The sequence below is a fragment of the Penicillium hordei genome (genome assembly GCF_028827395.1).
Source record: "Penicillium hordei strain IBT 12815 chromosome Unknown utg000005l_segment0_segment0, whole genome shotgun sequence".
In the NCBI taxonomy this organism is placed as follows: Eukaryota; Fungi; Ascomycota; class Eurotiomycetes; order Eurotiales; family Aspergillaceae; genus Penicillium; species Penicillium hordei.
In genome coordinates this window covers 3,768,272-3,780,580 of record NW_026623146.1, presented here as the reverse complement: position 1 = coordinate 3,780,580, position 12,309 = coordinate 3,768,272, and the positions used below count along the sequence as shown (strand labels likewise).

At 47.6% G+C, this 12,309-nt stretch overlaps 5 protein-coding genes across 5 annotated transcripts; 4 read left to right on the top strand and 1 right to left on the bottom strand.

Annotated features, from left to right (window-relative positions):
• Positions 1-97: 97 nt before the first annotated feature.
• Positions 98-840, top strand: N7537_010267 (uncharacterized protein; the record flags this gene model as incomplete). The annotated part of the gene is made up of 2 exons (XM_056901321.1): positions 98-485; positions 611-840. The coding sequence occupies 2 exons, from the start codon at positions 98-100 to the stop codon at positions 838-840; spliced, it is 618 nt and encodes a 205-aa protein (XP_056749989.1).
• A 103-nt stretch (positions 841-943) lies between these two features.
• Positions 944-2,482, bottom strand: N7537_010266 (uncharacterized protein; the record flags this gene model as incomplete). The annotated part of the gene is made up of 4 exons (XM_056901320.1): positions 944-1,278; positions 1,360-1,486; positions 1,516-2,376; positions 2,405-2,482. The coding sequence occupies 4 exons, from the start codon at positions 2,480-2,482 to the stop codon at positions 944-946; spliced, it is 1,401 nt and encodes a 466-aa protein (XP_056749988.1).
• A 1,460-nt stretch (positions 2,483-3,942) lies between these two features.
• Positions 3,943-6,829, top strand: N7537_010265 (glycosyltransferase; the record flags this gene model as incomplete). Its single annotated transcript, XM_056901319.1, has 7 exons — positions 3,943-4,057; positions 4,113-4,800; positions 4,851-5,008; positions 5,061-5,424; positions 5,492-5,842; positions 5,905-6,566; positions 6,624-6,829. 7 exons carry the CDS (start codon positions 3,943-3,945, stop codon positions 6,827-6,829), a joined length of 2,544 nt encoding a protein of 847 aa, XP_056749987.1.
• Positions 6,830-8,148: 1,319 nt separating this feature from the next.
• On the top strand, positions 8,149-9,352 carry N7537_010264 (uncharacterized protein; the record flags this gene model as incomplete). The annotated part of the gene is made up of 4 exons (XM_056901318.1): positions 8,149-8,165; positions 8,215-8,420; positions 8,487-8,801; positions 8,856-9,352. 4 exons carry the CDS (start codon positions 8,149-8,151, stop codon positions 9,350-9,352), a joined length of 1,035 nt encoding a protein of 344 aa, XP_056749986.1.
• A 945-nt stretch (positions 9,353-10,297) lies between these two features.
• Positions 10,298-12,184, top strand: N7537_010263 (uncharacterized protein; the record flags this gene model as incomplete). Its single annotated transcript, XM_056901317.1, has 4 exons — positions 10,298-10,507; positions 10,557-10,632; positions 10,690-11,000; positions 11,051-12,184. 4 exons carry the CDS (start codon positions 10,298-10,300, stop codon positions 12,182-12,184), a joined length of 1,731 nt encoding a protein of 576 aa, XP_056749985.1.
• Positions 12,185-12,309: the final 125 nt, after the last annotated feature.

The window sequence follows — 12,309 nt, the reverse complement described above, 5'->3', positions numbered from 1 at the left end:
CCGCAAAAATTCCAATTCAATACACAACCTACCTCTCTGAATATCATATCGCCTCAACAAATTGTCGCGCACAAATTTCAAATTCAACCTGTCAAAAATGTCACTGGAGGTCCACCCCGCGTCTCCCACCGATGCGCCCGAACTCACGCAAGTCTTTTACGCCAGCTTCCGTAGCGACCTTGACACAACCATGTTCCCAAACACGCCGGATGTGACGCAATGGTGGGAAAAATATTTCAGCGCCGTCATCACGGGCTCAATTGCAGGCGAGACCAACGATGTATTGCTCAAGGGGACGGAGGGCTCGGAGAATGGCGGGACTGTTGCATTCGCGAAATGGAAGCGTCCTGTGTCGGCTGCAGATCGCGGTCAGCATCAAGAAAAAATTGTGTGGCCTGCTAGTAGTGATAAGGAGCTTTGCGATCGATTTTTCCATGGCATGGAGGTGCGGCATGAGAAGTGGATGGGGGATCGGCCTCATTATTGTACGTTTTCCTTTGTTTTCTTTTTTTTCTCGACTGTTGCTTGCAGTTTTTGAGTTTCGCTTTATACTTGTTCTATTCCTCGAGCAAGCACAAAACGAACCGCCATGGCTAACCCCGATGCATAGATCTGGATATGTTGGGTGTTCACCCTTCCCAAGAAGGCAAGGGCCTTGGGTCGAAGCTCCTCAGATGGGGTCTCACACGCGCTGATGCTGAGGGTGTGGAGGTTTATCTGTCTGCGTCTCCAGCTGGGAGACCCTTGTACTTGAAATATGGTTTCCGCGAGGTTGATTCTTTCGAGCCATATCCCGACTACGTGCAGGTAGCGATGATACGCTCCCCGAATGGCCAATAGAATTCATAGTCACCCAAGTAAAATGTAACAAGAATGTATTCTAGGAACTTTTGCAAAGCCGCATGATCTATGATAATTGTTAGAGATGCAATTGATCTAAACTCTAGTTGAGCCCGACATTCTGTCGGCTCAATACCTGTTTATGCGCGCTAACTTCGATTTGCGTACTGGTTGGATAACTTTTGTTGGCGTTGTTCTCAAAGGCAAACTGTGGGACGAGACGGATAGGAGAGTTGACGAAATCACCGAGAGCGCCATAATGAGGCCAATGGGGAGCAGTCGCAACCTTGAGCGTGTTTGCATTGCCGTTGCAACTGAACGATGACAAATAAATGCGGAGCTCGACAGCAACGCCTCGCTCATAGTCTGTCATTGTGCCGAGTGGGTAGTTGAGATGTGTTTTCGGAAGAGTGTGCCACGGGAGCCAAATGGTATGATCTATTTGAAGGAGGTATCAACAGCTACGATATCTTTGTCAGCAATATCATCGATGGGAGTTCAGTAAGAAGGTTGACTTACGGGGTGCATTGAATCGGAAAGCCCAAATATGCTTTGACCCGTGAGCTGCGCTCAGCCAGTGACCCGTCATCCTCTCAGAAGTGAAAATGCCAGCTTCGTCGAAGAGGCCCAAAGCCATCCAATATGACTAACCTTGGAGAGGGTAGTGCCTCTTACTGTGGCTGGTCTGAAGTACGTTGGCACAATTTTGTCCGAGAACAATCCGTCTGATGAATTTATAATCATGAAAATTGTAGACAAGACAACGAAGTGTGAGGTAGATTTCCAAGGACTTATGTCATCTAGTAAGCACATGACAATCTGAATATGTATTTTCAACATCGTGATCATCCACGCCGGCGCTCTAACTTGAGTTTCAACCGGGAGCGCGAACCACGCAGCACCCTTGAGACTCCAAACCGCACCACAGAACCAAACAGGGCCCCCACCCGAAACCGCGCTGCTATCGAAAGTGGTGATGATATAGGCAATCAAGCCAAACTTCCCCCAAAAGAACCCCATGACACCCAGACCGAACCCACGCACTGTGGTCGGCAAAACCTCAACAGTATAGAGAATCAGTGTAGCCATACCAGCAAAGCAAAGGAAGCTGATAATACACTCAAAGGCCAATTCAGAATTGCGAGACCGGGCCAAAGTAGCGAGAAGCATGAATAAACCAGTCAAAATAGCAATGCCAGCTCCGGTGCGCTTCCGCCCCAGACCTTTCACTTCGATCAGGATAGTTGCCACGAGCGGGCCGGGGATAGTATATAGGTACCGGCTGTAAATGGAAGATCTTGAGGCTGTTGTCGCGTTAATTTGGGCTACACCTTTCGCCGCGAGGTAATTACCGATATATGTTTGGTGGAGCACGAAAGTCAGACCCATTACGCTCCACAACAGGACAAGACACACTGAGCCGTAAATATTGAGCGAAGAAACAAGCGCTTGCGAGCGAGATTCCGTGCGCAGTTCAGCTTCTGAAGCATCGATTGTGGAATCAATCCGCGCAAATGACGTTTCGGTAAGCCATGTCTGGCGCTTGTTAGGCAATATCCTTCACGAGCTGGGTTGCTTCTGCGTCGCGGCGTCGTGAGAGGAGGAATTTGGCGTTTCGTGTAGACTCAATGAAAAACGACATAGATATAGGAATAGAGTCGCACACCCGAAGGTCCACCATACGTACCGCCAGCCCTTATTGCTGACGTAGTGATATGACGAGGAGGTGCTGGATGAGGAGCTGGCACTGCTTGAATGGCCGAGGGCACGTTTGCTGCTCATCCAAGGTTATTGGGAAGCATGGCAAAGTATAACGAGGAAAATCCCGACAGAATCTGCTAGGTTGCAATAATCAAGGCCTGCTCTAGGCTGCTTGTTAATCCCACACTCTAGAGAACCAGTGGATCGGGATGGTTCCCTTCCGCGTGGTATTTTGCCAGGATCGCAAGTGCTTCATTGCTTCTATCTTTGGATACCAGCCAACGTGGGTTATTTGAAACAAAGTATAATCCAAGAAGTTGGACAAGAGATTGAAGGCCCTCGAGGGCAGATGGAATTCGCCATGCAGCACTACCATCGATGCGAAATGTCCCAAAGATTGACCAGGCAACAACAATTGATCCGAGAGAGTAGACTGTGTTAAACATAGCTGTCGCCGTAGCTCGGTGCGCTGGGTGTGTGATCTCTGTGATAAAGGGGACTCCAGATGCCCCAAGGAAGACTGTTCCACAGCCTAGAATCCCGCGAGAAATCAAGAACATTTCGAGGTTCTGCGTACCACTTTGGAGTGCTTTCCCTCCGCAGCATATGATTGCACCAAGGACAATACCAGAGCGTCGACCCAGACCATGGCATCCTGAATGGACAGAGTGCCCAACGGACTCGGCTGGAGCATTTGTTCACTTTCACAAGACCATAACCCCGACGGAGAGTATTTCAAAGCCAGTACATATTCAAATCACCGTCGACACGAAATATAAGCTCTTTATAAATTCCGAGTTTGTATCTGTCAGTCCCGTCAAAGGGGACCGTCATTTTTGGTTTTACGATGGCTAGATATTCAACCAAACTTGAGATTGGGAGCCAACACCATCAGTGTGAGGGTTTTATGATTATACCATGCCACTACACACGTAACCAGCTTTCCACGATTACGTGTGCCAGGTCTCCTCATTCACAACGGCGGTTTGGATCCCGGTTGACCAGATTTCTAAATATACATAATGCTTAAAATGGAAGAATGCAGTCAGGTCCCACTAATAATAGTTTTACACGTGGTTCGCACAATAGCGCGAAACTCTGTGTCAGGATATTCATATCCTTTCCCCACTGATAATATCGCTAATTAACTTCCTAATATATGTAGGCCTATTTTTTAAACTCTGCTGCCTGAATGGTAAAACCAGAAAGGTTAAAATAGGTGGACAGCTAAAAAAGGGCTAGCGGCGACGCACGGATCCAGCACCGAACCCTTAATCGGGATCCGCTAGGCCCCATCTGACGAAGGGTACGAGTACGAGATCAGCCTTAACTTTCATTTGCCTTTAGTAGTTCAACTTTCCCAGATTCCAGATTTCAAGATCTTTCACCAATCTCGAAAACATGGGTTCCTCTACACATTCTGAGACCGGGAAAGAACAAGCGGAAGAGCCAGCACCTCCTGCATATTCGTTGGTTGACGATGGTGGACTCGTGACAGAATCAGGAAACGTGCAAGGTCGGTCGAGCCACGATGATGATGGTTTGTCGGCCCACTCTAATACTTGTTATAGGGGACGGCCGCATTGATGTGAACCTCGAATCCAAGATCGCAAGAACCCTCGCCAAAATCATTGACCTACAGCAAGAAGACATCCACAATCCACCTCCCAACTATATCAACCTTACCAAGCAAGTGACCTCATGCGAGTTCAAGCTCAACATTGTCATTCAAATTGTGGGAAGTCGTGGGGATGTGCAACCTTTTATGGCACTCGGAAGTGCATTAAAAAAACATGGTCATCGGGTCCGAATAGCCACACATGATGTCTTTGCAGACTTCGTACACGAGTCAGGATTAGAGTTCTACTCCATCGGTGGAGATCCTGCAGAATTAATGGCATTCATGGTCAAGAATCCCGGATTGATTCCACAAATGAAGACACTGCGCGAAGGGGAGGTGCGAAGAAAACAGGCTATGGTAGCCACAATGCTCGATGGGTGCTGGAGATCGTGCATTGAAGATGATCCAATCACCAAACAGCCATTTGTTGCAGACGCCATCATTGCTAACCCTCCTAGCTTTGCACACGTTCATTGTGCACAGGCCCTAAGCATTCCAGTCCATCTGATGTTTACGATGCCGTGGAGCAGTACCAAGGCGTTTCCACATCCTCTCGCCAATCTACATTCCTCTTCTATGGATCCTCGCATAGCAAATTGGGTTTCTTACGGAGTTGTTGAGTGGTTAACATGGCAAGGGTAAAGTAACCCATGGAGTAATACGGGATGTGACTAACATGGGGATTCAGGCTAGGAGATGTGATCAATCGATGGCGGATTTCAATAGATCTGGAACCTATTCCTACAACGGAAGGGCCCAGCCTTGCTGAAAGATTGAAAGTACCTTACACATATTGTTGGTCCCCAGCCCTTGTGCCAAAACCACAGGATTGGCCAAGTCACATTGGTATGTCATCACTTTGATTTCCTGTTGGAATGATAAAAACCTAATGGTTTAGATGTCTGTGGATTTTTCTTTAGAGATCCCCCATCGTATTCCCCACCTTCAGAGCTGAGAGAGTTTCTACAAGGCTGCCTACCTCCTGTCTATATTGGCTTCGGTAGTATTGTGGTTGATGACCCTCAAAAGCTGATAGACACCGTCGTTCTTGCGGTGGTAAGGGCAGGTGTTCGTGCGGTCATCTCGAAGGGTTGGAGTGGGCTAGTTGGAAGTCCAAACCCGAATATCTACTACATTGACGACTGTCCACATGAGTGGCTCTTTCAACATGTCAGCGCAGTAATTCACCACGGAGGCGCTGGAACTACTTCGTGTGGCCTCAGAAATGGCCGACCGACTGCCATCGTGCCTTTCTTCGGCGAGTAAGTTACAATTTTTCAACTGACCCATCTTTGACCTGCGAGGTTCCATCAGAACTAATTCTCTTAGCCAACCTTTCTGGGGCAACATGGTTGCTCGAGCCGGTGCCGGACCTAGACCTATTCCATTTGCATCTCTCAACTTTCAGAACCTGACTGCTGCTATCCAGTTCTGCCTCACTCCAGAGGCAACAGAAGCCGCACGTAAGCTGGCCATCAAAATGCAGACTGAATCGGGTGTAACCGCGGCCGTAGAATCCTTCCATCGAAATCTTCCCCTGGACAAGATGAAGTGCAATTTAATGCCCTTCCAGGTTGCAGTCTGGAAGTACAAAAAAGGCAAAGGAAACGTGACCTTGTCAAATGCAGCGGTGCAAATCTTGATTGAGCATCAAAAGATAGATGAAAAACGTCTTCAGTTGTATGTACCCCGACTCGAGATAGTATATGAACCTACTAACCGATGACTGCCATGCCCCTCAGTCATCTCGTCAATCCAATCGTTATTGAACATCGCCGCTGGGATCCCGTAACCGGAATCTTTGCTGCGGCCACCACAACCGGGTCAACTATGCTGGGATCGACCGCAGATATGATTTACAACCCATACAAAGAATACAAACGTGGTCGTTCACCAAAACCATCAACGAGAGCCTTGCAAGCCCCGGCACTCCCTGACAGTCCACTTTCACGAGAGCCTTCATCAATAAGATTATCTGATGCTGATGAAGGGAATTCAAATAGTTCTCGGACACCGTCCATTGGGCCTGGATCCAAAAGTAGAACCGAAGAAAGCAGAAGCGGGCTATCCATCGCAGGCAGCATGGCAGGCGCGACAATGAAAGGTTTTGGCAAATTCACCGGATCATACTTCAAAGGGGTGGTAGTCGACATTCCACATGCTGCTGCCGAAGGATTCCGACAGGTTCCACGGCTGTATGGGGAAAAGCCCAAGGATTACGGCGCAATTCAGGATTGGAAATCCGGAGCTATCGTTGGTGGCAAGAATTTCATGGATGGCATGACTGATGGCTTTACCGGTCTCTTTACACAACCCGTCAATGGGGCAAAAGAAGAAGGTGCTTTAGGTGCGGTCAAGGGGTTTGCTAAAGGCACTATCGGGCTTGCAACAAAGGTTCCCTCTGGTAAGCAATTATCTCAATCCATGAAGCTGGGCAGAGCTAACTTAAGCGTGTGTTTAGCGGGCATCGGACTGGTGGCTTATCCTTTTCAAGGAATTACTAAAAGTATTGAGGCAGCGTTTCGTTTACAAAGTCGCAAGGCCATTGTGAGTGCACGGCTAAAGAGTGGGTATTATGAAACGACCAGGATGCAGATGACCGATGAAGAGCGGCGTGAGATTCTGCAGGCATTTGATAGATTTTATTGTGATCAGATATATAGATAGACGTGGCTTGGATGTTTATCTTCAAACTTTTCACTTTCATAGTTTCAGGCAGAGTCGAATTCGATAAGATCAATGCGATGCTCAAGTTAGCAAAGCTACCACGGAGAATGCTGCAAATAGCTAGCTTCCTAGGCGATGATACGAACGAAGAGTTGTCATTGAAACTTTTCTCCATTTCAATCGAAAAGAATGTTCATTAAATTAACCGAAAGATAAAACTTTCTGACAAGATCCAGAGAATTATCTCAATTTTCCGTTAGTCACGGTATGGCAACTCATCATTCTAACTTTACAGCGTTATAATCGCCGCTCTTTCCACCTGGAAGCACTGGCTGTGTAGCTTGAGGAATCAAAAGAAGAGCACTGGGGGTGCTCACTGGCTTTCTCGGGGCGTTTCTTCTCCAAGCACATCAAAACCCCAGGAACTCCAGTAACAATGCAAGCAAGATCGACAAAAGGACCAGCCGTCCAACTCGGTCGGTCAAAATGATTCCATGCCCACATACAAACAGCCAAACAGACCTGAAAGACTGTATTAAGGATATTACCCCACACCACAACATCCATTTTCCACGACTGGGTAGGCGTGGCTTGTTCAATAAATGGATGATATCGTGGAGCTTTTATAGGAAACCCACTTAACTCTTGAGATTTCAAGATCCAGTTCTTATGTATATCAGCCAGGCGATCGAGCCCTTTCCGTTGACTCCCCGGCCAGCCCAATCGCCAGAAAGACCATTGGTAAAGATCACGGATACGCTACGGGACTAATTCAATTCCAGTGACGCAAAATAGCGCATTCAAGATTTGGGAATCGACCTCAATCCAAATGCGACGTGATGAGTCGAGGCTATCGCAACTAGAATCATTGAAATTTCAGCCACCAATCCACTAGGGACAATATTAGCGCAACCCACCAAGGCGGCCAAGCAATTTAAAACAATGTATCGACTCGGCGATATTAGGAAAGATAAGTGTATGTGTCATGAGTGGAGAAACCCAAAAATTAGAACATCTCGTCTAAATAGTAAGGGCCACTTGGCTAAACCTTGTCAGTATTGTTATAGTATTGCAATAATGATGTCATCTCTCTAGCCCACCTAGGCAATATTCCCGCTTATAAATCCAAGGGGGCATTCCAGGACTGCGGGATTAAGGTATAAGAAATGCCTTTTTTTTTCAATTAAAAAATCACTATATAAAACGTCGAAAAGGATCAGTTCTAAGGTTTCCTAACTCGAGACTTTTTGTGTATTCCGCTCGCAGTATTCAACCTTTGCGGCGTTGAATCTCTCACTTTCATCTTGAGTACACGCAAAATGACTAAATTATTCATGTGAGGCTCCGGTCTTGATTTAGAAACCATTGCTCTAACAACCTCTCAGCACCGGTACCACGGGCTATATCGGTGGCGACTGCCTAGCCATGCTTGTTGCCAACCACCCAGAGTTCTCATACTCTACTCTTGTTCGCAGCACTGAAAAGGCCCAACAGGCGAAAGCCCAATACCCATCTGTCCGTATCGTAATTGGTGACCTGGAAGACTCAGCCTTGCTGGAACGAGAAAGTGCCGCCGCAGACATCGTGCTGCGTAAGTATCCAACTCAACGCTAGACGAGTATAATACTATCTGGGCACTGCTTACCCCTACAAAAAGACACTGCAGATGCGTCAGACCATGTAGGAGCCGCAAAAGCCATAATTGCCGGTCTGGTAGCCGGTCATACCAAGGAAACCCCAGGCTACTTGCTACATACCGGAGGAGCTGGCATTCTCACATGGGAGGATAGCGACAAGAACGAATACGGAAATAAAAGCGAGCATGTGTACGATGACTGGGATGGAGTGGATGAATTACTCAATCTGCCAGACCACGCATTTCATCGGAATGTTGACCAGCTCGTCCTCGAAGCTGGAACCCAGCATGCCGATGTGCTAAAGACAGCGCTCGTTTGTCCGCCTACGATCTACGGTACGCATTTACCAAAGATCTACAAAAGAGAAGAAATTACTAAATCTTCAGCAGGTAAAGGACGAGGTCCACTTAATCAACGTTCGCGCCAGGTATACGTTTTAGCGAATGTGACGCTCCGTCGCAAGAAGGGCCCGATAATCGGTGCCGGCCAGTCAATTTGGAATCACGTCCACATCCAAGACCTTAGTGACCTCTATGCTCTACTCATCGACGCGGCGATTGCAGGCCGAACTGATGACGGGCTCTGGGGTCCTAAGGCCTACTACCTTGCTGAAAACGGTGAACACTGCTGGGGTGAGATAGCTCAAGCTACAGCAGAGGCAGCCGCGAAACTGGGGTACCTGCCCGAGGCAAAGACCGAGGCACTTGACCCTGAGAGTGCCAAGAAGTATGCAGGATATGAATCTATCAGTTGGGGGATGAACTCTCGTGGTCGCTCACAGCGGGCACGCGAGATCCTGGCATGGAATCCCTCACGGCCCAGTCTGGTGGATGAACTACCGGGGATTCTTCGCGTCGAATGGCAGCGACTGCAAAATGATTCCTAAAATATGAGATGAGTGGGTGTTTGAAATGTCTCTCTTAGGTCTCAGAGAATCATTGATGAGCATTGGTGGGTTTGACTTGAGAAAATGCGGGGTGACTCCGAGAGCTTTTGCTGGGTCTTATACTCCCGATCATTTGCGAATGGAAATTCGATGCGAGGTCCAGCTATTTAAATGCTGACTGGGGACATTTTAATCTGGCCAGAATGCCAGATCTTCAGAATCGAGACATGTTTCAACACTTGCGATAACCGAGCATTATGGCCTATTCGCGTGGTACGAGTGTAAAGGCGGGATATTTTGGGACCGACGGCCCAATTACTCGAGTCTTATCGTATTCAAAGTTCAGGCTCATCATATCGTAAGGCGTAGCAACATATTTCAGTCTCGAATAGCGTCAGCCGATGTAGGGATAGATGGACGCGATTAAGATCCCACGAATCAGCCTAGGCCATCAAAATCCCGACTAGAGAGCTGCATAATACCAAAAAGCAACTGAATTAAAACTCGAATAAACGATACATATTCATGAAATTCATGCAACTACCCGGCCCCGACTGGTGAGACGGCGAGCAATTGTGCCGACTCTTGGCAACCCAACTGTGCTGCAGTCGTATTCGAACCCCAACTAGGGCTATCTTGGAGATCCTTGAGATTAATCTGCTCATGTAGAACATAAAATTTCAGGTCATATCCAGCGGAGTCGGGGTATTTGAATCACGACGGTGCAAAATTTCGTCCTATTCTAAACTTTATATGGCATGTTGTCAACTCCGCCTGGAGGGACATGTGTTATACTAGATGTTATTTACCTATCTACAATGCGGATGCCCATTCCAATTTCCGTTTTTATTCTCCAATAGAGGCTCTACAACCAGTGAGCTCAATTATTTACATTTCACTCATATTCTCACTGCTAGATTGTCATCGCCATCGTTGATCTTCGCCATGGCGGACTCAGATTTCCCATTTTATAGACCCGGAAGGTCCGAATATGACGATAATATGAGCAGAGCATCTACAGTAGTGAAACGGAGAAGAAAGCTCGACGAGGAGAAATTTGCTCTGGGTCGAAGAGGAATCCTAGTCTTCTTTACTTTGTCTGTTCTCACTTTGATGGCCGCTTTGGATGGCACTTCGCTATCTGTTGCTTTACCTGTGAGTGCTTCAACAAATGGTATGAGGTCTCAAAACTTACCTAGCCCAGCAAATTGCAAAAGAACTCAATGGAACGGCCATCGAAGCATTCTGGAGTGGAACTTCGTTCCTGCTATGCTCAACAGGTAAGTGGTATTATCTTTTTCAAACAGTAAAGATCAACCCATTGAACACTAGTATAGTGTTCCAACCAAGCTTCGCCTCCTTCTCGAATATTTTCGGCCGTCGACCTATGATCATTATCTCGCTCATATTCTTCTGTGTCGGCGCTATAATCGCAGCTATCGCCAATAATTTTACCTACATGTTGATCGGTCGATCAATCCAAGGTGTCGGCGGAGGTGGCATTATATCCCTAAGCGAAGTCATAATAACAGATCTTGTCCCTCTGCGATGGCGCGGTCAGTACTTCGGTATCCTCAGTGCAATGTGGAGTGTTGGATCCGTGACGGGGCCTATTCTTGGTGGTGGATTCTCCGAAAATGTGTCTTGGGTAAGTCAGTCCAAGGTGAACCCGCAATTACCCATGCTAATTTAGAGAAGAGATGGATCTTCTATATCAACTTCCCATTTATCGGAGTTGGCGGAATTCTCGTGATCCTATTCTTGAACCTCAAGCTCGCACCGAGTTCACTAGTCGAGAAGCTCCGTCGGATCGATTATTTCGGCACCGTCCTATTCGTTGGAAGCATGTCGTCCTTCTTGATTCCCCTCAGCTGGGGTGGTATTTCATACGACTGGAACTCGTGGCACACTCTTGTGCCTCTCTGCGTAGGAGGAGTTGGACTAATAATTTTCGGATTCTACGAGACTTACTTCGCCACCGATCCAATTGTTCCGCCTGTGATATTCCAGAACCGCACGGCAGTAGCTTCGTTCATTGGGAGTGTTTTGCAGGGCTTGATCCTCTGGTGTGCCCTCTATTACCTCCCTTTGTATTACGAGGCAGTGAAGGAGTATAGCCCCATTATCTCGGGCGTTGCTCTATTCCCCGAGACATTCACCGTTGCTCCAAGTGGAATGGTAGCTGGTGTCCTGATTACGGTAACGGGCAGTTACCGTTGGGCTATCTGGCTTGGGTGGGCTTTTTCAACTGTCGGATTGGGCTTGATGTGTCTGATCAAGGTGGATACTAGTATGGTCGGTTGGATCTTCCTCAACATCGTGCCCGGGCTTGGGTTGGGTATCCTATTCCCATCTCTTGGTTATGCAGTGCAAGCCTCCGCGGACCCTGAGAACCTTGCCATTGCTGTTGCCATGTTCAGTTTCTTCCGTGCTCTCGGTCAAGCGATCGGCGTTGCTGTCGGTGGTGTTGTCTTCCAGAACCGTATGTTCACTAATATCTCACGGTATTCTGCTTTGGCTCCTATGGCTGAGGCGTACAGCAAGGATGCCGCAGGGTTGGTCCAAGTCATCAAGGCGATGGCGGACGGCGCTGACAAGGCAAATCTCAAGGAAGCGTATACGGACAGTTTACGCACAGTGTGGATAGTCTGCTGTGGGGTGTCCGCTGTAGCAATGGTGATCAGCCTCTTGACTGAACATTATGATCTTGATCGTGCATTGGAGACGAACCAAGGTCTTCGTGATGATGATGAGTCTATTTACAGTTTGAAGGACTTGGAGATGCGGGCAGACCGGAGAGTTGTCACGGAGCCTCGGCCTTGGGCATGGTAGTGGATGTTCTTTGTCGACATGATTCATGGAGGGTTCCTAATGTACAGAGTAATGACATTTATTGATGTTGATAATTGAAGACTCCATTTAGGTTCATTTTCACAGTCCAAATTCAATCAAAGTCT